This window comes from Tenrec ecaudatus, chromosome 6 (assembly GCF_050624435.1).
Source record: "Tenrec ecaudatus isolate mTenEca1 chromosome 6, mTenEca1.hap1, whole genome shotgun sequence".
Classification (NCBI taxonomy): domain Eukaryota; kingdom Metazoa; phylum Chordata; class Mammalia; order Afrosoricida; family Tenrecidae; genus Tenrec; species Tenrec ecaudatus.
This window is the reverse complement of record NC_134535.1, coordinates 22,237,197-22,261,245: the sequence shown is the minus strand read 5'-3', so window position 1 is coordinate 22,261,245 and position 24,049 is coordinate 22,237,197. Positions and strand designations below refer to the sequence as shown.

General features: G+C 45.2%; 1 protein-coding gene across 1 annotated transcript in view; it reads right to left on the bottom strand.

Moving 5' to 3' along the window:
- LOC142451355 (putative tetratricopeptide repeat protein 41) overlaps window positions 1–23,539 on the bottom strand; it is an 80,198-nt gene extending 56,659 nt beyond the window's left edge. Inside the window, exons 1-5 of the mRNA XM_075553203.1 lie at window positions 22,629–23,539; window positions 15,281–15,461; window positions 9,754–9,762; window positions 8,812–9,026; window positions 4,742–4,902 (exon numbers count right to left, since the gene is read on the bottom strand). Coding sequence (XP_075409318.1) covers window positions 4,742–4,902; window positions 8,812–9,026; window positions 9,754–9,762; window positions 15,281–15,461; window positions 22,629–23,412 — 1,350 coding nt within the window. The 5' untranslated portion in view covers window positions 23,413–23,539. The remainder of the gene's footprint in view (window positions 1–4,741; window positions 4,903–8,811; window positions 9,027–9,753; window positions 9,763–15,280; window positions 15,462–22,628) is intronic.
- Between the last annotated feature and the right edge of the window lie 510 nt (window positions 23,540–24,049).

Here is a 24,049-nt window from a genome sequence, read left to right as displayed (position 1 = left end):
TCCACTACACCACCAGGTAGAATAGAGAGAGTAAGAATTGGCTAAGGGTTAAGGTGGTGTGGCGATTATATAATCTGGTGTCAATGTGAGGATTAAGAGAGTAGAGGTGGAGTCTAGTCTGTCAATCAGGATATAGCCCTCTGTGTGGGCATGGCCTTCTCTGAGGATTCTGGGAACACCTTATTTCCTCCTTGGAGGTGGGAGACACTCTCTCTCTTGGCTCACTCCATGTGAGACATCCCTGAGGAGAAGCCACATGGACCTACCCTAATGCAGCCAGTGCCCTGAGCTGGAGGAACCACATGGAGACCCCTGACAACACTGAGATGCTTACAATCCCATTAGATCCACAAGACTTCCCACCCACTGGCCTGTGATCTTCCTACATTCAGCATCATTGCATGTGTTTCGTGAGTCTGAAGAGGAATTTATAGATTGGTATCAAACATATGGGCTAATATCAGACTTATGGACTTGATCTGGAGTAGGCTGGGGTGTTTTCTCCATGTACAATTGCTCTTGTATATAAAGCTCTTTCTTATACAAGTGTCTATGAATTTGTTTCTGTGGTCTACCCAGATTAGCACAGGTGGCAATGATGAAGAGTGACGTGTGAGAGTAGCAATGTGGTGATGAGAAAATACCAATTCATGCTCAGCAGAACCATGCTGACTGCTTTAGGGCAGATTCCCCACTTCAAAAGGAAACCATGGGCTGACCTGTGCTCATTGGCTCATCTGTGAGTTCACTACAGATGACTAAGGAAGCCCTGGTTTGCTCGGTCAGGGATTGTAAGTTTGAAAAGAGTCTTTGTTTCCGTAGGAAGGTGCAGTGGGGTTCGGGGAGAGACAGAGGACAGCCATGCCCAGAAACAAAATTAATTGGCATGTTGGAAGAACGTGACCTTGTTCACTGTGGATGAGTCGGTAAGCACAGTCAGCCCGAGCAGACCTTGCTTCTTGGGTCATGCGACTCTGGACTGACTCACCCCTGCTCCACATCTGCTGATGCAAGCATGGACCTGAGAGAGGGGCCTGCACGCAACGATCATGACAAAAGCCCCTCCTTCTGAAGGACAGACGGCCGGTGACAACCAAAGAAGAGTGAAAGCCAATCCACACCCGCTGCTGATCCCGGACCACCCAGCCGACCGAGTGGAACTGCCTCCATGGGCTTCCCAGGCAGTGGGCTTTAGAGTCGCTATGAGTTTGGAATCGCTGTAATGGCAATGAGTTTGATTTGGAATCTTTATGGAAGCTGCTTCCCAGCGCGGGCCTTTCGATTAGCTGCTGGGCGCTTAACCACCGCACCACCAGGGCTGCCGCCAAGCAAAGGAGGATGCACATGGACTAGTCCGTTAGCAAAAAGGTGGCCGTCTTTTCTGCAGAGGCCTTACCACCGAGAGCAGCAATGCTAGCGTAAGTTACATGGGAAGAACTCCCATTCGGAATCTCCCTAGCATCCGTCCATTAGCCTTTCCCACCCTGTTCTGCCTGTTATGAACAACTAACTTGTGCTGACGGCTTGCTCCGTGCCCAGGCCCTGTTCAGAGTGTATCGGTCCTCGTAACAACCTGGCGGACAAAGGAGGGAATGAAGCACCCAAGCCACAAACCAAATTCACTGCCAGCGCGTCAATTCTGACTCACAGCCCGACCCTAGAAAGCACGCATTCCGCTAGCACATAGCAGAGCTGAGCCGAGCCTCAAACCAAGGGTCTGGCTCCAGACCACTGGCTAAACTGCTTCAGAAAGTGCCTGAGCACTCTCCTCTCGCCACAGAACTCACCTGGGGCCTTCTTCTGAGAAGCCTTCCTCACAGGCCTCGGACCTTCTGGAAAAGCACTCACGACACAACATACCAGTGTGGCAGCATCCGTCACAGAGGCAATTTTGTACTTATTCATGTGGTACTGTAGTGGTTATGAATTAGGCGGAGATCCACAAGGTCAGAGGTTGGAAACCACCAGCCACTCCTCAGGAGAAAGACTGGGCTTTCTACTCCCGTGAAGAGTTACAGTCTCGAAATGCACAGGGGCAGTTCTACCCTGCCCTATAGGATCACTGTGAGTCAGCATGGACTGCGGGCCAATGAGTTTGGTTTGGTTTTTATGTTAATATCTGTCATTCCCCCCAAAAGCTGAAAGTTCCCAGTCATTGCAAGGACCGGTCTGTGTTTTTTCATAATGCCCTGCCCACAGTAAGTGGGAAACCATTGTGTGTTGGACGAATGAAGGTTGCTATGGGATAAGTTAAAAAAGCAAGTTATAAAACAAGATGGTGTGTTCAATCACATCTAGAAAATATGTATTGTTGCTGTTAGTTGTGGTCCAGCGACTTCCACTCACAGCAACATCATGTATAACACAATGTAGCCTGGCCCTGCACCAATATATATCCATAGAAAGAAGGCTATACATCAAGGTATGTAACAATGGTGAGATTAAGAATCATATTTAATTTTTCACTTACCATGATTTTGACAAGGAATACATATTGCTTACATAATATATTAATTCCATATCCATTTAAGTTTCAGGAACTGTGGTGGTACAATGAGTTGCACATTGGGCTACTAACTACAAGGTTATTGGTTCAAAACCACCAGCTGCTCCTCAGGAGAAAGAGGTGGCTGTCTACTCCTGTAAAAACTTACCGCCTCAGGAATCCACGGGGGCAGTTCTACCCGGTCCTAGAGGGTTGCTATGAGTCAGAATTGACTTGGTGGCAGTGAGCTTTTTGTGTGTGTTTGTTTTAAAGTTTCAGAGAAAATGCTTCACATAGGAATGACTGAATCTAAGAAGCAGTAGAGGTTCTGTAATTGAGTATCTTTTTGAACAGGAGACACTAAGAATAGCAACCAACAGACAGCAGTGGTGTGTGCAAACTCTGTGTGGATGAAGCAGACAATGCTATGAAACATAAAGACCATAGCAGATGCTCAATAAAAGTCTGATCAAAACAATGGAAGAGGAGAGCAGAACAGTGCAGGGGCAAAGGCCACCATTTCTAGTGACAATCTGCCAATATTGGAATCCCAGCTCTCCCACCCACTCTCTTTGACGAGTCTCCTGATCGCTCGAGGACCCACCCCTCTCGGTAAACTGGGACAGGCTCACAGCGCTCTCTCTCACAGGGAGGGCTGTTGTTTGTCCTTGGTGTTGTTGGGTGCCATTGAAGCCAGTCCGACTCATATCAACCCCACGAGGCAGAGCAGAAAACTGACACAAGGCTTCCTAGGCCATAATCTTTTAAAAACATCGTATTGGGGGCTCTTACAGATGCTACAATCCATATATCAATCACAGCAAGCAAACTTATACATATGTTGCCATCCACATTTACAGAACATTATCTTTCTACTTGAGCCCCTTGATGTCAGCTCCTCTTTTTTCCCTCCCTCTCCACCCTCCCACCCTCATGAATCCTTAATAAATTATATATATATATATATATTTCATACCTTACACTATCTGCTGTATCCCTCCACTCACATTTCTGTTATTCATCCCCCTCCAGAATGGAGGGTGGGGTTATACATCCATCATTTCTATCAGCTTCCTGTTTCTCCCCGTCGCGCCTCCCCCCACACACACACCCTCCCCTTACCCTCATGGTACCACTATTCCCATTACTGTTTCTGAGGAGTTTATCTGTCCTGGAATCCATGTGTCAAAAGCACTTATCTGTACAAATGTACATATTTTGGTCTACCGGATTTGTGAAGTAGAAGTGGGGTTATGATGGTGAGGGGAAGAATCCTTAAAGAACTAGAGGAATGGTGTGTTTCATCAGTGCTGTGCTGCACTCTGGATGGCTCATCCATTCTATGTGATTCTTCTGTGAGGGGATGTCCAGTTGTCTAAGATGGGCTCTAGGCCTCCACCCTGACCCCTTTCCTTCACATCAATATAATCGTTTGATTTTGATCTTCCAATACCTGATCCTGTCGATGCCACATGATCACACAGGCTGGTGTGCTTCTTCCATGTGGGCTTTGTTACTTCCTTGTTAGATGGCCGCTTGTTTAACCTCAAGCCTTTAAGATCCCAGATGCTGTATCTTTTAATAGCCGAGCACCATCAGCTTTCTTCACCACAATTGCTTATGCACCCAATTTGTCACCAGTGATCACGTTGAGAAGTTGGGTATCACACAGTACTAGGCCATAATATTTATGGGAACAGACAGACACCCACATCTTTCTCCTGAAGAGCCCTAGACTGAGTTAGAACTACCATTGTTTCAGTTAGCAGCTGAGTGCATAACCATTGAGCCACCAAGGACGAGAGTTCTTATGAAGATGAAATGAATTAAATCAGTTTTTTAAGTCTCAATACTAGTTCCTGGCTCAAACTAAGTGCTATACAAATATTTGTTCAATAAAATACAAAGCAGTAACGATAAGTAAAGGAGTCTTGGTGGCACAGTTGGTTATGCAGTGGGCTGCTAAGCACAAGGGCAGCAGTTTGAAACCATGAGCCGCTCTGATAGAAAGAGATAAGGCTTCTACTCCCATACAGATTGACAGCCCATGGAAACCCACAAGAACAGTTCTACAATGTAGGGTTACTACGATGTGTTGGAATTGACTCGATGGCAGTGAGGTTGGGATTTGGATGATTATTAGCAATGTTGGCAATAAGCATAAACATGCGTGAAAGATGTTGGGTACCTCCTTAATTGTGGTGCATTCTTTATTAAGACAGCCCTCAAATGGGTGTTAATTTTAAAAGGCATTACCTTTGGTCCTGAAATCCCATAAATGCCAATCAACTCTTCAATTCCATCCAGGACAAGAATACACGGCTTTAGGCTGATGGAAGCAAGGAACCTTTCCACAAGAAGTGAGAACACCCACAGACTGGGGTCTTCGTGAAGAACATCCGTTTCGAGGGGCGTCCCTGGAACGCAGGAATATAGTTCAAATTAGGGGGAAATGCTTCCAACGTTGTTAAATATGTTCTTGGATGGGGATTGGAAACAGTGATGCTGACCACGGCTGTGCTGCGGACGATGCGTACTGTGGGATTTGTTGTTGCCAGGTGCTGAGTTGGTTACAACTCAGAGAACAAAAATACTGCACGGTCCTAAACCAGGACGATGTTTCAGCCCATCACTACAGCCACCGTGTCAATCCATATCAATCAGGGTCTGCCTCGTTTTGCTTTGTTGTTGACCCTCTACTTTACCACACATGATGTCCCTCCGCGGGGACTGGTTCCCCCTGGTCGCATATCCCGAACAGGTGAGATGACGTCTTGCCAGCCTCTTTTCTAAGGAACTGTGATCAGCATCCTCAAAATATCCAACCCAGAAAGAGGTAATGATACTGGCCACCCAATGTCTCTAATACATTGTCAAGATTTTATATAAGAGATATTTTTGTATAATCCAAATCATTGCTCTCATTTTCCAAAATGCAAAATTAGATTATGTTACAAATAGGTGGATGGGGAGGAAAAAGAAGTCGGGCTATGTGATTTGGAAAATGTCTTCACCTGTCCAGGAGTAATAGCCATGACCTTGAGTTCTTCCTTCTGGAGATGTACAGCTTCTCCTACCCATGCCCAGTCTCTTCGGTCCTGGCTAGTGTTAAACCTTACATTAAAACCAAACCCATTGCCATTAAGCTGATTTCTACTCATAGTGGCCCTATATAGGGCTTCTGAGACTATACATCTCTACAGAAGCAAACAGCGTCCTCTTCCTCCTGTGGAGTGGCTGGTGGGTTTGAATTGTCTTCTGCTTAGCATCCTAATACCTAACCTCCAGCACTGTACTGGACCTTGGATTCTAGAAATTTCCAGGAAAAATAAAAGTACGAGTGAGGAAAGGGAAGAGGAGGTTATTTGTCAGGATTGACTTCCAGACTAAGAGTAAGTCATCCAGGAATAGGAACCCAAATCTGCTACTAGACATTCTGAAACCATTTCCCTGCACACAACTCCCGCCTTGCTTTGCTTTTCCAAAGTAAATGCAAGTATTTGCTACAGACATCTAGTTGTGGTAGGATCTACGAAATCAAAGTGCGCAGAGTGTCACATGCATCAAGGCTCTACATTTAGAGTCATGGAGCGTTATTAGGCTTAACGAATGCAAGCGTCTATCAAGAGCATTGCTCCTAGGGTTCTGGTCCACACGTGCACACGCTGATTCCAGACAAGACGTGTTTCTATCTGTCTCTGCACTCAGGGGGTTGCTGCAGGCACGTTATTTTATTAATGCAATTGTTTTAGTCTCATTTGGATGCCTTAACTAAAAGACCTAATCAAACTGTGGCTTTGGAAGGGGTCTGCTAGGTCAGTGAAGTTCAAGGCACACAGGTCACCTTAGAAGGGCTTTTTTGAGGGGTACTCCAAAAGGGTCATCTTCTTAGTTTTTCTCCAAGGATGTGGGACGGTGGTGAGAGCTTAGTATGAAGAAGCTTACGAACACGGAAAAGCTCATTGATAAGGCTACAAAAGGTGAGCCAAGGACATGTTTCCCCACATCGCAACAATGTACCTACCTGCTCACTCTTCAAGGGTAGCAAGGGCTGACCTTGGCATTTCATTAGAAAGTCTTGACTCGGCCCTAATTTTTCCCCTTCAGGTTTCTTTTTGTTCCTGGACTCAAAGAATATCACAAAGGGACATGATTCAAATCCCCAAGCACACCAACCTGCCCTGTTGACGTGTGTCAAAGAGCACAGAATTCTTCAGGGAAGGGTTAGAAGGGTGGGGAACCACCTCCTTCAGAAGTCTATAGACCTAGATGAAGGCTAGGATGAGAAACAATAACTTCACATTTTGATATTTTTGTTTAATAAAGGTTTTATAGGGTTTTTAAGGTTGCTTTTTTAAATTTACCTTTGTGTTTATCAGGGAGCCCTGGTCATGTAGTGGTTATGTCTTGGGCTGCTCACTGCAAAGTCAGCAGTTCAAAACCACCAGACACTCTGCAGGAGAAAGATGAGGCTTGCTGCCCACAGTCTCAGAAACTCCTCAGGGCAGTTCTGCCCTGTCCTATGGGGTTGCTCTGAGTTCGCATTGACTCAATGGCAGTGAGCGTGGTTTGGGGAAGGGTTAGTATTTATCAGCTACTTATTATGTGCAAGGTTCTGTGCTGCATGCCGAGAAGAGAAGAAATCACACATATACTATCAGGCCAAGATGCTGAGAGAAGTGGGAATGAGTTCGATACACAAAGAGTCATCACAAACACATTTCAAGAGGAATATGAGTTTGAAGACTGCTGAATGTGCTCTCTGTCAGAGTGAAGAGCAGCTTCGTGCTGAAGGCATCTGAGCTGAGCCTTAGAGAATGCACAGATAGGGTGGAGAGCAAGGGACTGTCGAGCAAGGCAAAAGCATAGGTCAAGGCCTGGGGGTGGGAAAGTACAGCAAACACTAGAGAAACAGGAAGTTCTTTAGAGTTGTGATTTTCAATAGAGGTGGTTCCAGAAATTCCAGACACCCTACAACACAAGGAAGACACAGAAAGACTTGTCCCTCTGTCTATCCAACTTCCCAATGTTCGCTCGGACAATTACATCAGGGAAAGTCTTCATAATAACCCAGCCTAGAGAGCAACTCCGATCTGCATTCTGCATGAAAACTTACACTGATTTTTCCCTCTCCAGGAATTTTCTAAGAATGCAACTGCCATCTAAATTCATGGAAGGCTATGCCTTGCTTGGCTCCACAATCCATGCTTGTGAAGGCAGCAGCCAAGAAATTGGGTGACACATTGCATTAGGTAAATCTGCTGCACAAGACGGGTTGAAAGTCAGGATGTCACTCTGAGGACTAGGGTATATCTGCCCCCACGCCATGATATTTTCCATGGCCTCAAATGCATGTGAACGTCAGACACAGAATAAGGAAGACCAAAGAAGAATGGATGCATTTGAATTATGGTGCTGGCAAAGAATACTGCAAGTGCCACAGACTGCCAAAGGAATCAGTAAGTTTGTCTTGGAAGAAGTACAGCCAGAATGCTCCTTAGAAGCAGGAATGGAATCGAGAGACTTCATCTCACATGCTTTGGACATGTTGTCAGGAGAGACAAGCCCCTGGAGAAGGACCTCACGCTTGGTAAAGTGGAGGGGCAGCAAAGGAGAGGAAGGCCCTCAACCAGATGGATTGCACCGTGGCCCCAGCAATGGATTCAAACGTAAGAACACTCGTGAGGACGGTGCAGGACTAGGGGAGCCAGGGGTAGGAACTGACTTGATGGCACTAAACAACGACAACCACACCCCATGTCATTAATTCAAACTACCAATTGCACAGAGTGGAGTCCCAGTGTGACTCATTCTTGCTAGCTGGAAGGGAGTGCATGTGACCTGAATCACTCTGGTCTGAGACTTAAAGTAGAGGTGTGCCTTCTCCTGACCCTAGACAAAATCAGGGGGCCCTGTGTGGTCCTAAGCAGAAGTGGGGAACAGTTCTTCTACCAGGGCCCATTTGGATCTTTATCACCTCATTCACTGGCCGTACTGGTCAAACATTTAACTAACTCACATCTAATATGATGGCTGGAATGGCTTCTCTTTGGTGAGGTGTGTGGTGTTAGCTGGTATTAATGATTGTATGATTCTGTATGACCCGCAAGTCAGGCGTTCCCAACCCCTGCCCAAAAGACTGGCACCACCTCAAGATGGAAATCGCCTGTGTCCCCAAATGACCACCTGGAAGAGAGGCACTTGTCATGTAACCAGGACCCCCACACTGGGCTGTGACATGAGAGAGGGTTGGGTCCAACCCTCTACCGCTACTTTCTACCTCACCCGATGCTTCCTGAATGAGTGTGAAAGTGCAACGCTCTTACCATAGATCTTGTCCTGTAACTCCGTGATGAAGTAATGGATCACAGACATGATGTCACTGCTGTCACACGTGCTCCCCACGAAATAAGGGACCAACAGCATCCTTGGGTGCTTCTTTCTGAAGTAATTCACCCAGTTGGCGATCAGAGTGGACTTCCCACAGCCACGTTCTCCAGACACAAGCAAAATAGACTTGTAAGTGGGAAGAGGATTTATTCTAGGGGGGAAAAAAAGCAAAGGTAAAATAGAGCAAAAAGTAGAATAAAACACAGGAGTGAAATACTTAGGAAAGGGGGAGGGAAGAAGGAAAGGAGTAAGAGAAAAAGAGGAGGTTTCCTGTTTATGTTTGGCCTCTAAGAGATAGGACTTTGGGTGGCCTAGTGGTTACATGCTGGGCTGCTAACCACAAGGTCAGCAGTTCAAAACCGCCAGCCGCCCTGCAGGAGAAAGATGAGGTTTTCTACTCCCATAAAGAGTTACAGTCTCAGAACAAAAACTCATATCATTGTGTTCTCACCTCCATGATATGATCACTGAGGACAAACGGGTGCATAAGCAAATATGGTGAAGAAAGCTGATGGTGCCCGGCTATCAAAAGATATAGCGTCTGGGGTCTTAAAGGCTTGAAAGTAAACAAGTGGCCATCTAGCTGAGAAGCAACAAAGGCCACATGGAAGAAGCACACAGGCCTGTGTAACCACAAGGTGTCAAAGGGATCAGGTATCAGGCATCATCAGAACAAGAAATCTTATCATAGTGAATGAGGTGGGCAGTACAAAGTGGAAACCCAAAACCCATTTGTAGGCCACTGGACATCTCCTTACAGAAGGGTCTCGGGGAGGAGATGAGCCAGTCAGGGTGCGATGTAGCAATGATGAAAAATACAACTTTCCTCTAGTTCCTGAATGCTTTCTCCTCCCCCAATATCATGATCCCAATTCTACCTTACAAATCTGGGTAGACCAGAGGATGTACACTGGTACAGATAGGAACTGGAAACACAGGGGGTGAAGGGAGGATGGGTTGGAAAGGGGGAACCAATTACAAGGATCTACATGTGACCCTCTTCCCTGGGGGATGAACAACAGAAAAGTGAGTGAAGGGAGATGTTGGATAGGGCAAGATATGACAAAATAATAATTTATAAATTATCAAGGGTTCATGAGGGAGGGGAAAATGGGAAGGGAGGGAAAAATGAGGAGCAAATGTTTTGAGAATTATGAGGCCAATGCATGTACAAATGTGCTTTACACAATTGATAAGAGTTGTATGTGATAAAAGTTGTATGAGCCCCTAATAAAATGGTTTAAAAATTAAAAAGAGTTACAGTCTCAGAAACCCACAAGGGCAGTTCTAGCCTGTCCTATAGGGTCACTATGTGTCAAAGTTAACTCGGTGGCAGTGAGTTTGAATTCTTTGAGTCCCAATTTTGACCTCAAATGAGCCTAAACACATGATTCATCCTGGGCTTTAGCTCAGTGTTGTGTGTCCTGTGTAAAGTTAGGAATGAAGGAACAGTAACTTCTAGACACTACACAAATCCAGGGTTGTCCATTATGAACCTGGAGTCATATCAGGAACCCAACCTGTTCCAGCATCCATGAGAACAAATTCTTCATACCCGTCCAGGGTCCTCATAGCTCCTTCCTTGGGTTTCCACTACCACCCATCACTATCACCACCACCACCCACCATTACCACCACCAGGCTGGTGTGTGACATAGCACCACACTAAGAGGAAACAAAACATTGAACCACCCAGGTACCAGGAATTCCCATCAATGTCAAGGATCACAAAATTGGAAATTCAATTAAACTACCGTAATTACTAGTGACTCGCTAAGTAGTCGTTGACTCCTCTACCAGGGTGTTCTCCCTATAAGCCCCAAATCAAACCAAACCCACAGCCTATCAGTGGATCATATTACAGAAACGGGATTTTTTTTTTCTTTAAAGAACTGGTGTAAGCATAATGTAACTTGCCCCTTTGCTTTACTTTGGGGAGAAAAGCTTTGGGAATGCCAAGGATCCTCAGGACCATGCCTACCTCTTCATATAAACTCCAGCCCTGAGCTCTAGACCTGTCATTGGATACGTACTGGGTCTTTCAGGAAGGTGAAGGTGAGCTCTCTGGGGGAGTTACTGGGCTTTTCTCACTTGTGATCAGACCTGCAGCAGCCAGCCCAGCACCGGATCATAAGTTGCTGAGGGAATGAATGAAGTAAGGAAACCTGGTTCTTGGGTTTGGCAAAACAAGAGGATCAGCCCAAATCCTAAAGCAGGATCATTAAATAGTTTTGCTTCCTAAGAATCCTCTCTGCATTTGTACAAATCAGGACTCAATGCTTTATTGCTTTAATAATTACATCCTGTAACTTGAGTGCAGTTAACGGTAAGGGTTCGATGTGGGGTGATGAGAATGGTTTGAGAAATAGGTCATGGTGATGCCTGCATGAAGCTCTGGCGATAATTAATGCCTCGTGAATGAGACACTTAACAATGGTCCTTTGTCGTGTTAGCTACCTAAATAAAATGTAAAGGATACGATCAAGCAAATGGTTAAGGTGTTTGAATTTTAGAACCGCCAACTAACTAAATATTTCAATGTTAGTTTGCTCACCTGTGATCTCAGATCATGCTGAAGTGAAGCGGGGGAAATGTGCCCAAACTGGAATTGAGCGCATGGGAGTGGGGGTGGGAGGAAGAGCTAAAAATAGTGATTCTAATTATAACCTTGAAATCACCCTTATAATGTGTTATGGGTCAGTTTTTTTTTCCTGGAACAGCTTAAAGGGAAGCTGCTTGCTCTGTTTTAGAGATTGTGTAGTTAATTTTTATTTGAGCTATTGTTTGGAAAAGGTCAGCTGGTTGTGTAGATATGAAATACAGTTTTTCCATAAGACAGGTGTTACCTTTGTATTAAAAAGACCATAATATTTGTTCTACACCCCTGTACACAGGTGATATTAATACTAAACTACAAAATTCAGGAATTAAAATATAACCATCCCACCCCTGCCCAAAGAATGCTTTGCAATTTTTCCCCCATTTTCCACTGATTCTTGGGCAGAAATCATGAAGATCCTGGCATTGGATTTTTGAAAAGCATAGAAAGAACAAAGATCTTCCCTGAGATGGACTGACCCAGACACAATGATCATTGTGAGGACGGCACAGGACCGGGAAGCAAGTTGTTCCATTGTTCATCTAGTGACTATGCGTCAGAACCAGCTAAACTGCACCTACCAGTTTATACTTATAAACTGTATCTAACACAGATAGAGCATGCTCTAGTGGCATAGTGGTTATGTGTTTGGACACTAACCACAAGGTCAGCAGTTCAAACCCACCAACCTCTCCAAGGGAATAAGATAAGGCTGTCTGCTCCTGAAAAAATTCATTGCCTCGGAAACCCAAAGGGGCAGTTCTAACCTTTCCTGTAGGGTCACTAAGAGCCAGAACTGACTTGACGGTAACAAGTAAATGGAAGGATCCGATCTTGTGCCCTGCTTCTCCTTCCTTGGCCATCTGTTAACCCAGTGTCAGTCAGGAGTCTGTTAACATCGAAGTCCGACCAGGGCGCGTCTCACCCGAAAAGCAGTGAGAGGCCACGTCCTACAGTGAGTGAGCCTGCCCTCCCCCACAGGGGTTGTATCTCCAATCTTGACCCCAACCGCTTCCCCCACAGGCTCCTCGCCTCAAGGTCTCCGTGCTCCCTGGAGCCTCTCTTTGCAGAGATTGCTCCCTTATTTGCTTCTGCTAATCACCCCAAAGCCACTTTCTCTGTGAGGCCTTCTCCCACCCTACCGGATGCCCTGTTCCTTTTAAGTGTTCCAATGGACTTCAAGTTTTCTGGTTTTTGGTGTTGGTTTTTTTAAAATCATCTTACTGGGGGCTCGTACAACTCTTATCACAATCCATCCATACATTTATTGCGTCAAGCACATTTGTGCATTTGTTGCCATCATCATTCTCAAAACATTTCTTTCTACTTGAGCCCTTGATATCAGCTCATTTCCCCTCCCCCACCCTCCCTCCCTCATGAACCCTTGATAAGTTATAAATTGTTATTTTTTCATGTCTTACACTGTCTGATGTCTCCCTTCACCCACTTTTCTATTGTCCATCCCCCAGGGAGGGGGTTATATGTAGACCATTGTGATCAGTTCCCCCCTTTTTCCCCCCACCTTCCCCTTACCCTCCTGGTATCTCTACTCTCATTATTGGTCCTGAGGTGTTTAGCTGTCCTGGATTCCCTGTGTTTCCACCTCTTATCTGTACCCATGTACATGCTCTGGTCTAGCCAGATTTGTAAAGTAGAATTGAGGTCATGATAGTAGGGGGTGGGGGGTGGGAGGAAGTATTAAAGAACTTCAGGTTTTATTTAAAAACAAAAACAACCCTCACTGCCATTGAGTCAATGCTGACTCATAATAACCCCCTGTATGTTTCCACCACAGTAACTGTTGACAGTTTCTTCCGCAGAGCTGCTGGTGGCTTTGAACTACCAACCATGTGGATGGCAGCCCAACACATAACCACTATGCCACCAGGGTATCTAGCAGCTTCCATTTTTGACACCTTTATTAAAAGTTTTGCCTGTCTCTACAGCCTAATGCCCACACCAGGGAAGCAGGGAGTTTTTCTCTTGTTTATTTCTGTAACTTCTGTGCATAGAACAGATCTTGGCGCTGAGCAGGTGTCATCGATGAAGGACAACTACAAACATAAACGCCTTCCCATCATTAGGCCAGGGTCTTCATGATTTCGTCCTGAGGACATGAAAACACTGGGAAGCCATCTGTGGTTCCTTCCAAGCTAAGGGGAAAGAGCTCGGTGGTTGTACTTATGAAAGCTACTTATGAAAACGATGCTTGGAAACTTTGGAAGAATGCTCTTTTTCGGTTGACCTATACACTCCATTCAGGAACTTACAGTACAAAGCCTTATTTCCAATTGGTCAAGCAAGCAAAGCCCTGGATGTTGAAACACAGAGGATCTAGGTAAGAGTTGATTGAGTTTTCTATTGGGGATGATTCAAGTTGTTACTTTATAAAATTTCTTGTAACTCTGACCACTCTGAAATACGTAAAATTACAACCTAAGTTTCTTGTTTGTTTTTCACTGAGCTGTCTTTCGCACACCATAAGATGTGTCGTCGTACAGTATGGCCCAGTGGTTATTCACAGAACATTTTCATTAGCCTCACAAGAAACCTCGTACTGGTGAGGCGTCACTCCCCATTACTAACCCCAGCCTCCAGCAGCCAGCAAGCTACTTGCTCACTCACTCTAAGGCTTGGCCTATGTAAATATAAAACTTTGACTTCTGACCTGTACATATCTCTTGTAGTCTATAGTCTGAGCATCGTGTTCTAGTAAGCCTAGTCCTTCTCTTGGCGTGGGTTCCCAGAACACAAGTGTCGGTGGCTCTGAGCTTGAGTGGGCCAAGGTGGTCAGTGTGCGGGTGGTGCTCTCAGGGGGAGGCCAGCCAGGGGCCATCCCATCCACGGGGGGTTATTTCAAACAATGACACTCATGAGACCCATGGTAAGAACTGGAGGATGAGGGTGAAGACATAAATTGTCCCAAGAATCTCTCTTTTTGAGCATGCGATTGGGAGGGGCACTACAGACACCACCACCTCGCTTCCTGTGTGTCTCAGCCTCTCAAATGCCCAGAGACGGCGACTGGAGTCCGTCACCTCCCAGGCCGGGGAAAGATAGGCAGCTTTGGGATATAGGACAATGGAAAATCAGTGAAGGCACGCATACACTGGACAACATAACTCAGTTCCTTACACAAATAATTATATGGCCCACAGCTGACATCCAAGAACTGCTGGCTAGATATCAGAATGTACTCAGTCATGAGTGGAAGATGTATGTTGAAGCCCTCTGTAAGCTATACCATACTACATTTCACACATGTAATATACCATCTACATTTATTTGCCAAATGCTCCCTTCCTCCCAGAGATGTTTTTGTAAATGCATTACGCTACCGTTTTTTAATTAAAAATTGGTTTTACATAGGGATGCTAATGACAACAACTCCCTCAGGGGAAGGAGCAACTGACAAATGTAGACCGTGGGTGTGAGTTGCGTAAAAATATTGTACGTATATTCCTTAATCCAATTTACTCTCTTTAAAGTCACTCAGAAATGCTCGGCAATTCCTTAAACTGCCTTTGCTCTAGGAAATCGAAAAGAAGACAAGCTGCCTGTCCTCAGGGGCTTGTCAGCGTCAGGAGATTGGAAGAAAGCCTATGAACTAGCCAGAGAGCATGCGCAAACATGGAATTATACCTAGACAGGGAATTCTAGCCCGGAGATGGCTGGCAGGGGGCTTCTCTTACAGGAAGGAACCAGTTTTGAATGAGGGAAGTGACGCAGGACATTCCAAAGGTGGTGGATCGCATTTCCCAAATCCGGGCTGTTGGGGGAAAGGTAGGGATTTCTTTACATCTTACCTCAGCACAGAGTCTAAACTGGAGGCCGAGGCTGCACCATTCAGATCAAACTCAACGTCCTTTAAGGCAAATCTTTCCAGGGCTTCGAAGATCCTGTTTGACTCTTTGGAAATAACAAACTCCTGCTCGCACTTCTTGGTAAACTCTTCGTGATAGGAACGCTCAAAGCTGTGTTTGTAGTCTTTAGAGTTAAAAAGATAAATGTCAACCTCTTAGATGTTTCGTTTCCCGTTGCCCATTGCACATGGTTATTATCGATACTCAGGAAAGGTATCTTCCCCTCTGTATCTCGATTAACTTACTGGTGCCATCGCTCACAGTAGAGGGGGCCACCACTACACAGCCCATTCCATCTGCTAATGAGAGCAAATAACACACAAACAACTTACTCTTCCTGGTGCTTGTACATGCCTGCATAGGAGCTCAAGTAATTTCAAGACCAACAAATCACAAGGGTGAACATAAAAATATGTTTAATGCTCTTATTCCATAGCTAAATATGAAGTCCCCTAGTTTAATTCTATGGGGACTCTAACCATGGCAGGGGTTGGAGGAGTAGGGTGCAATTTTACCGTGATAAGCCCTAATAAATATGGCAGCCATAAGTACAGCAGCACTGTGTGATTAGGTACGTCCCTTGAACTCTCTGTTAAAATGAGAGCAGGGCCAGTCAACTGGATGATCTCTGAGACTCCTCCCAGTTTCAGCTCGCTGTGATTCTAAACCCATTGCTTAACTCAAGTCAAGGTGTTCTGGAAGGCCAAAGATGTTTTCTTGTCGCTGGAGACGTGCGTACTCCACAGGTTTATTTCTCTTGTTTTTCTTTGTTGTTTGGGGTGGGGGAGGGGAGCGGGTGGATAGATAGGGGAAGCTATTGTCAACAAATGTAGGACACAGAGCATCAGGTAGTTAGGCTGATAGCTTCCTGAGACAGTCATCTGTACTTCCACAATAAACCGGTTGCCCTGTGGTTCATGTGGAAGGTGGAACAGGCTTAGAGGGGGCCTACCGTGTGGCCAAAGGTAGCTTCGTGCTTCAAAATCTTAGCATTGGAGATGATCTCACAGACCAGTTGGTCTCTTGAGCTACCGTAGACCCTCACCCACAATCTCAGGTATCTCCAAGGAGCTCCAAATTTATTTGGAGAGTCAAAATCACAAACTGAGAGTTCTACACTGCCTCACAAAAACCAGCAGCTACCCAAATAGCCTCTCACTGCCTCCATTGTGGAGTAGGAGATCTTAGAATGACCTGGGTGATTAGAGTAGTAGAGGACCCCTCACCCCACACCAGAACAATAAATAAGTTGGCACTTCTTTCCAAAGCCTTCTTCTATAAGTCTTTCGTTCTGCATTTTCTAACTCAGGACATTTGGTTCATACAGAGATATAAGAATACAATCAAACAAGCTTATCTTTCAACATTAACCAAAATCAATGACGTAGAATATAATGGAGAAATCATCTGTTCCTACCTCCAATATACAGTCTTTTTAAAAACCCACACATCATATAATGCAATAGTTCAATCTTATCAAGAAGACTGTTACTATCATTACCACAATCAATTTAAAAATATTTTTCCTAGTACTCATTATTAATGTAATTTTTTTAATTTTGGCAAAAATATACACAACAGAACATTCTCCAATCAATAACTTCTACATGTATAATTCAGTGTCGTTGATTATGTTCTTTGTGTTGTATGACCATTATTGATAACTTTTTCCAGATTATTCCCCCATCATTAACATAAACTCAAAAAAAACCCCAAAAAACCATAAACTCAATGCCCCCTAAGCAAAACTCTTCCTCCTCCATCCATGTTAACCATTTGTCAACTTTGGCTTCTTTTTTTTCAGTAGTTTTCTTGATATAAAATTCACATATCATACATTTCCATAGTTAAGTCATTTTTTTAAAAGCATTGTATAAACATCATCACAATAAGTTCTGGTGCTCCCTTCTCCTCCCACACTCAGGCTTTGCTATCCAGTCCCCCCAGCACCCCATCCCCATCTCAGATAAGCCATGGCTTCAGTCATTGTCTCCACACAGCCGCTCCTTCTATGCTTCCTAAACTGGGAAACCTAACAGAAACAATAAAAAATGAAACAGAAAGAAGGAAACAAAGAGTAAAAAAGAAAAGATCAACAGGTGTACTTAAAAAGCCGAAGAAGCTATGATGCTCACTCTCCCAACACAACGGCTGGAGCCAAAGTGGGTGAACAAGTAAATGTGGTGAAGAAAGCTGATGGTGCCCGGCTATCAAAAGAGATAGTGACTGGGGTCTTAAAGGCTTGAAGAGAAACAAGCGGCCATCTAGCCCAGAAGCAACAAAGTCCACATGGAAGAACACACCAGCCTGTGTGATCGAGTGGTCCCAAAGGGATCAGTTACCAGGCATCAAAGAACAAAAAATCATATCATTGACTGCACACCTCCATGATAGGATCGCTGAAGACAAATGGGTGCATAAGCAAATGTGGTGAAGAAAGCTGATGGTGCCCAGCTATCAAAAGAGATAGTGTCTGGGGTCTTAAAGGCTTGAAGGTGAACAAGCGGCCATCTAGCTCAGAAGCAAATAAGCCCACATGGAAGAAACACACCGGCCAGTGCGATCACGAGGTGCCCAAGGGACCAGGTATAAGGCATCATGCAAAAAAAGAAAGATATAAGTGTGTGTATGTATGTGTATATATGTGTATATGTATCATATTAAATGAAGGGGGAAGTGCAGAGTGGAGACCCAAGGCCCAAGTGTCGGCCAATGGAGATCCCCTCATAGAGGGGTTTAGGAGAGGAGATGGGTTAATTAGGGTGTGAGGTAGTATCGATGAAGAACACAGCTTTCCCCCAGATCCTGGATGCTTCCTCCCCTCAACTACCATGATCCGAATTCTACCTTGCAGGGCTGGATAGGACAGAGGCTGTACACTGGTACATATGAGGGTTGGAGGTACAGGGAATCCAGGGTGGATGATACCTTCAGGACCAAGGGTGTGAGGGATGATGCTGGGAGAGTGGAGGGTGAGTGGGTTGGAGAGGGGGAACTGATTACAAGGATCCACATGTGACCTCTTCCCTGGGAGAGGGACAGCAGAGAAGGGGGGAAGGGAGACTCCGGATAGGGCAAGATATGACAAAATAGCGATGTGTAAATTGCCAAGGGCATATGAGGGAGGGGGGAATGGGGAGGGAGGGGGGAAAAAAGGGAGGACCTGATGCAAGGGGCTTAAGTGGAGAGCAAATGCTTTGAGAATGATTGGGGCAGGGAATGTGCAGATGTGCTTTATACAATTGATGTATGTATATGTATGGATTGTGGTAAGAGTTGTTTGAGTCCCTAATAAAATGTAAAAGAAGAAAAGAGAAAAAAATGATTAGGGCAAAGACTGTACAGATGTGCTTTATACAATTGATGTATGTATATGTATGAACTGTGAAAAGAATTGTATCAGTCCCAATAAATTGTTAAAATAAAAATAAATTTAAAAAAAAGCCGAAGAAGAAATATCTATCATGGAACAAATGAGAAATGTTTAAGCCTAGATGAAATTCAAGGTGAGTCAAGAGGGAGGTCAACTAAGCAGGCACCATATTATCCCATAGTTTGATCCACTATGATCAAGTTTACCATCATCTCTGTCTGATAACAAAGCTGTCGAGTCCCTCGCCTGTGGTCAGAGGGGATCTGCCAGAGGCTGAGTCTACATAGGAAGTTTTGAAGATGGAATGGTCATCAGTGGATATTCTCTACATATTAAGTAGTGAATATCTATTAACCACATTTCAGACTTTAGCCAAATGCAGATATTTTTCCAGAACTCCTTTGTTCTTACTCATTCTTATTAACTGCTGTTTACTCTGTATCTAATCCGTGCCTTGCTGTTTTCAGGTGCTTTGCACGTTTGGTTGCTCTTAAGGACAGCGGTGCTAGCCCATTTTGGAGTAGAAGAAAATGAGACTTACCAGGATATTAAATAATTTGCTCAAGGTCACTCAGCCAACGAGTGAGAAATCTAGGATCTGAGGTCGTGTCTGTCAGAATCCAATACTCCAATCCTGAAGATACTGTTGGATGCTCCCATCCATTCACTACCCTACCTTCAGTTAGGGTCCTTTTATCATTTGGGATCCAGCAACCCTCAACCCCAATTCCAGCGACTCCACCTCCACCTCCAGAAGTACTCACAGTGCAGGATTAGCCGATGCAAGCATGTATCACTCTGTTTTTAAAGCATTATCCTTTGGGTTAAAGTTAACACAGAAAAGTTTCCCATGTAATAATCTATAAATAAATGGCTGCATGAAGAGCATCATATTTTCTTGACCTCTGGGCGTTGGGTCAAATAGAAGTAAATGACCCAGGTCAAGTAGTCAGAGGCAGAAAGACTCACTGCTAGGACTTCGAGCTGTTTCTGCTGGACTTGAACCTGGAACTGCTACAGTCATTATTCTTTGATGATGGAGGAGCCAGGGATTGGAGCTACCTCAAGAAGGCAGAACCAGGCTGACAAACAAAGGCCAGGAACTGGAAACACCACTGATCCACTAGATGAAGCCTGAGCTGAACCAGTCCTAGTCCTGAGTTCACAATTACATAAGCCAGCTTTTTTTTTTCTTCATTAAATTCCTTTCTCAAATTCCCTTGTCATTGAAGTCAGTCTGAGTCATGTAAAACCAAAAGAGTTGTGATTGATACGATGGCCTGTTCTAGAGATCCAAATAATCTGGGAAACTGGATCATATGAAGAAGAAAATGGTATCAGGATCGGAGAAAAGAGGTATTAACCACGTGCAGTAGGCAGATGACACAACCCTGCTTGCTGAAAAGAACTTGAAGCACTTGCTGAGGAAGATCAAGGATTGCAGGCGTCTGCATGGATTACAACTCAATGCAAAAAAAGCCAAAATCTTCACAACTGGACCAGTAGGTGATATCATGATAAACAGAGAAAAGATTGACATCAAAGATTTGGTCTTGGTTGGATCTACAATCAGTGCTCATGTGAGCACCAGTCAAGAGATCAAAAGATGCATAGCACTGGGTCAATCGGCTGCACAGGACCTCTTCAAAGTGTTGAAAAGCGAGGATGTTACTTTGAGGACTTAGTTGCACCCGACCAAGCCATGGTATTCTCCCTTGCCTCATATGCATGTGAAAGTTGGACATTGAATAAGAAAGACCAAAGGACAAGCGATACATTTGAACTGTGAGACGAACATTGAAAGTACCATGGCTGACTACCAGGACAAGCCAATCTGTCTTGGAAGAAAAAAGGCCAGAGTGTTCTTTAGAAGCAAAGATGAGGAGACATCTTACAGACTTTGGACAAGTTGTCAGCAGAGACCAGTCCCTAGAGAAGGACGCCATGCTTGGTAAAGTAGAGGGCAACAAGGGAGGGGAAGCCCCTCAATGAGATGCATTGACACGGGGCTACAACATTGAGCTCAAGAACAGGGATGATTGCGCAGGTGGCACACGACCAGGTGGCATTTCATCTGTTGTGCACAGGGTTGCTGTGGGTGGAGATCGACTTGATGCACCTGGCAAAAATAACACTGAACACTATATGCACGTGACTCCAGGTGGGTCAGCACTCCGACTTACCTCAGCGTTATCTTCTTCCTAGAATACTCAAAGTCCCAGGGAGGATCTGAGAATGCACTTCACACCACTGTTTTGTATTCCCACTATATCAGAAATTCTTAACCATTTGGGATCATTGACCTTTTTGAGAACCTAGTCAAAAACACAGGTCATCTTTGTGCTGCCCACCTCCCAACTACACAGATGTATATAAAAGCCCTATTTACAGATAATTTTATGGATCTCACAGATATTTCCTGATGTCTGTCTAGGTGAAGATTATCTGATATATTTTGATGTTGCTCTTCCATTTTAGTTTGTCACATGTCCACAAAATTGTATTTTGAAAAGTGAAAGTAATCATTTCATTCAGGCAATGTGACGTCAGGCAATGGTCTCCTAATTTTCATGTGCATGCAAATCACCTGGCCATCTTGTCAAACTGCCAATTCTGAGTCGGGAGACCTGGAATGGGGAGTGAAATTCTGCCTTTCTAATCAGTTTTCAGAAGATGCTGAAACTTTATTTGCTGGTCCACGGACCATACTCTGAAGAAATGTGCAGGAGAACAGCCATTGATTTTGGAGTCAAAGGTACTTGGGTTCCAATCCTGCCTACGTTCTCACTCACTCATTGCAGGACATTGGGTAAATGACCTAGCTGCTATACCCGTGTTCCATCCGCTCACCTACACAATGGGAGGCCCACCGCCCACGTGTCAGTTTATCTTAGTGCGGTAGCTTCCGTGTGGATGTGATGCAGAAAGCTATGTCCATGCATGTTCAAGTATGAGCAGGGTCCCTGATGGACAGGTTTGCAATGGAGCTTCTACACTCGGCCAGGCTAGGAAGAAAGGCCTGGAGATGTCCCTCTGAAAATTGGCAAGGGAACAGCTAATGAATCACAATAGCGTATTGTCCAATATCAAGCTGGAAGATGAGCACTCTGGGTTGAAAGACACTCCACCATAGATGCAACAATGGATTCAAGTGTATCAACCGCCATGAAAATGAGGCAGGACCGGACGTTGTTTCGTTGTGTTTAAGTCCACTGTGGGTCAGCGCCAACTCGGTGGCGACTAATAACAACAACACAAATAGAAATAACAGTAACGGAGAGAAGTCAAAATTTTAAACAGCAAACCAGAAATTATAATGCCTCCCTCACTGGGCCAACTGATAAGATTAAATATGATAATATACACAAGACATCAGACGATTAATCCAGATTATTCCTCGTCTCCATCCCTTCCCTGTAGATCAGGTTTCTCACTCTTGGCCCTACTGGTATTTGAGGCTGGATAATTCTTTTTTAAGTGGACTATCTTCTGCATTATCGAACATTTAGCAGACTCTCTGGCCTCTACCCTCTAGAAACCTGTAGACTCCTCATTTATAATACACAAAAATATTCAGGGAAATTACCCAACGTTTCCTGGGGCGGGAATGACAGGAGGAGGGAGAACACACGTGGGCCTAGTTGAGACTCAGCGCTAGACATCTTCATGTGCCCAACCAGGTCTTCAAGGTCTTCTCTGAGCCCATGACTTCCTAAATAACTGTCCGTGACTAATTTATTTGCTCTTCCTCTCAGCTTTAAAAACAATGGAGAAATGCATGCCACAGGATAGCGCAGCAACTTAAATGCATGAGGGATGCAGTTCACCATTTAATTTTTAAAATGCCTCTCACAGAGGGAGACATCCCACACCTTAACCTTCTGTTCATCAGGAACCCAGTGACCTACGTCTGCTCACCTATGTTTTCCAGCATCACGGTGGAGGGGTAAAGGCTTTCTATCACAGCAGACCAGTCCTTGAAGACCAGCTCACCCAACTCCTGGAGACTTCTGTAGAACCTAACGGGGAGCCCTCTGCTGAGAATCTTGGCCTTAAGCTTTCCCATCTTCAGTTTTTCCATGTCGCGCTTCAGAGAGCTGGGGGACGGCCCCTCCTTTTCCCTATCCGAAGACTGGGGCCGGCTCGGTCCAGTCCTGAAGTAAAAATACTGAAATGGTGACGCATTCCGGAAAGCTGCCTGGGTGACCTCCAGCTCCGTCAGGCTGCAGCTGGGGCTCTCCAGGACCCACGGGTAACCGTTCTTGGCGGCCACATAGAGCTTCTGCTCTGCGGGGGATAAACTGGACAAGTCGGTGGCTCTGGAGAAGATGCCCGGGGCGTAGTCCTGGAGAAAGTCTCCGTAGGCCTGCCCCAGCACGCAGATGAAGAAGGGGAGGCAGCTGTTGACACAGTCGAGGCAGAGCTTCAGATGCTGAGAGGCGAGGCAGGAGTGCTGTCGGAGGAGGTGGGGGGCAACGGGTGCCGGGCTCTCCAGGCCCGAGCACCTCAGGTCCACAGCTTTAAAATAGGTGCCCCGGGCTTGGCAGCGCTCGTTCAGCTCCGGGAAGACATGGCGGGCCAAGAAGTCTCTCTCTTCTTGGAGGTCTTTGGGCGTCGAGCAAATGTAAGGCCGAATGGGTTTCTGGGGCGTTAAACTGGCTTGGGCAGACCTTTCTTCATTCTTATTCCCCTTCTGGCTCATTTTGCTGTGCTGCAGAATGAAGTCACACTTAAAACTGAACCATTTCCGGCCGGGAGCAGTCACCAACCTCCACTGCCTCTCAGTCCTCCTCTAAATTGGGTTTGCTGCCAGCAGAGGGAAGCCTTCCTCCCAAACACTTTCTTGATGACACGTGATGGTGAGCGAAGTCAACCTAGAAAGAGATCAGAAGTGAAAATCAGTCTACTTTAAATGAAGGCAACCCGTCCCCCACCACCAAAAAAACACCCTACATTCATTTTGTGCAAGAAGGAAGAAAATGTTTTGAAAATGTTGGTGGCGGCAATTGCACAAACATGCTCGATCTAATTGAAGTATGGATCGTTATCGTATCTGTGAGCACTCCCAATAAAGTGGGGAAAAAAACACTCACTGTATTTATTCTAAAACACTCATTTTAGATTCCAGGAAGTCCGTGTCCTTCCTGTGTTCTCACCAATGGCTTGGCCAAAGACGTGAGCAAACTACAAAGGGAACGGCCACTGGACGTGACGCCTCTTCGTCCTGTGTCCCACCACCGCCCGCCCCCCCCCCCAGCCCCAGCTTCTCATACCACCGCCTCAATGTCCCTTCCACCAGCAACTATACCTGCCCTCTGTGCATTTCAAAATCATGCACG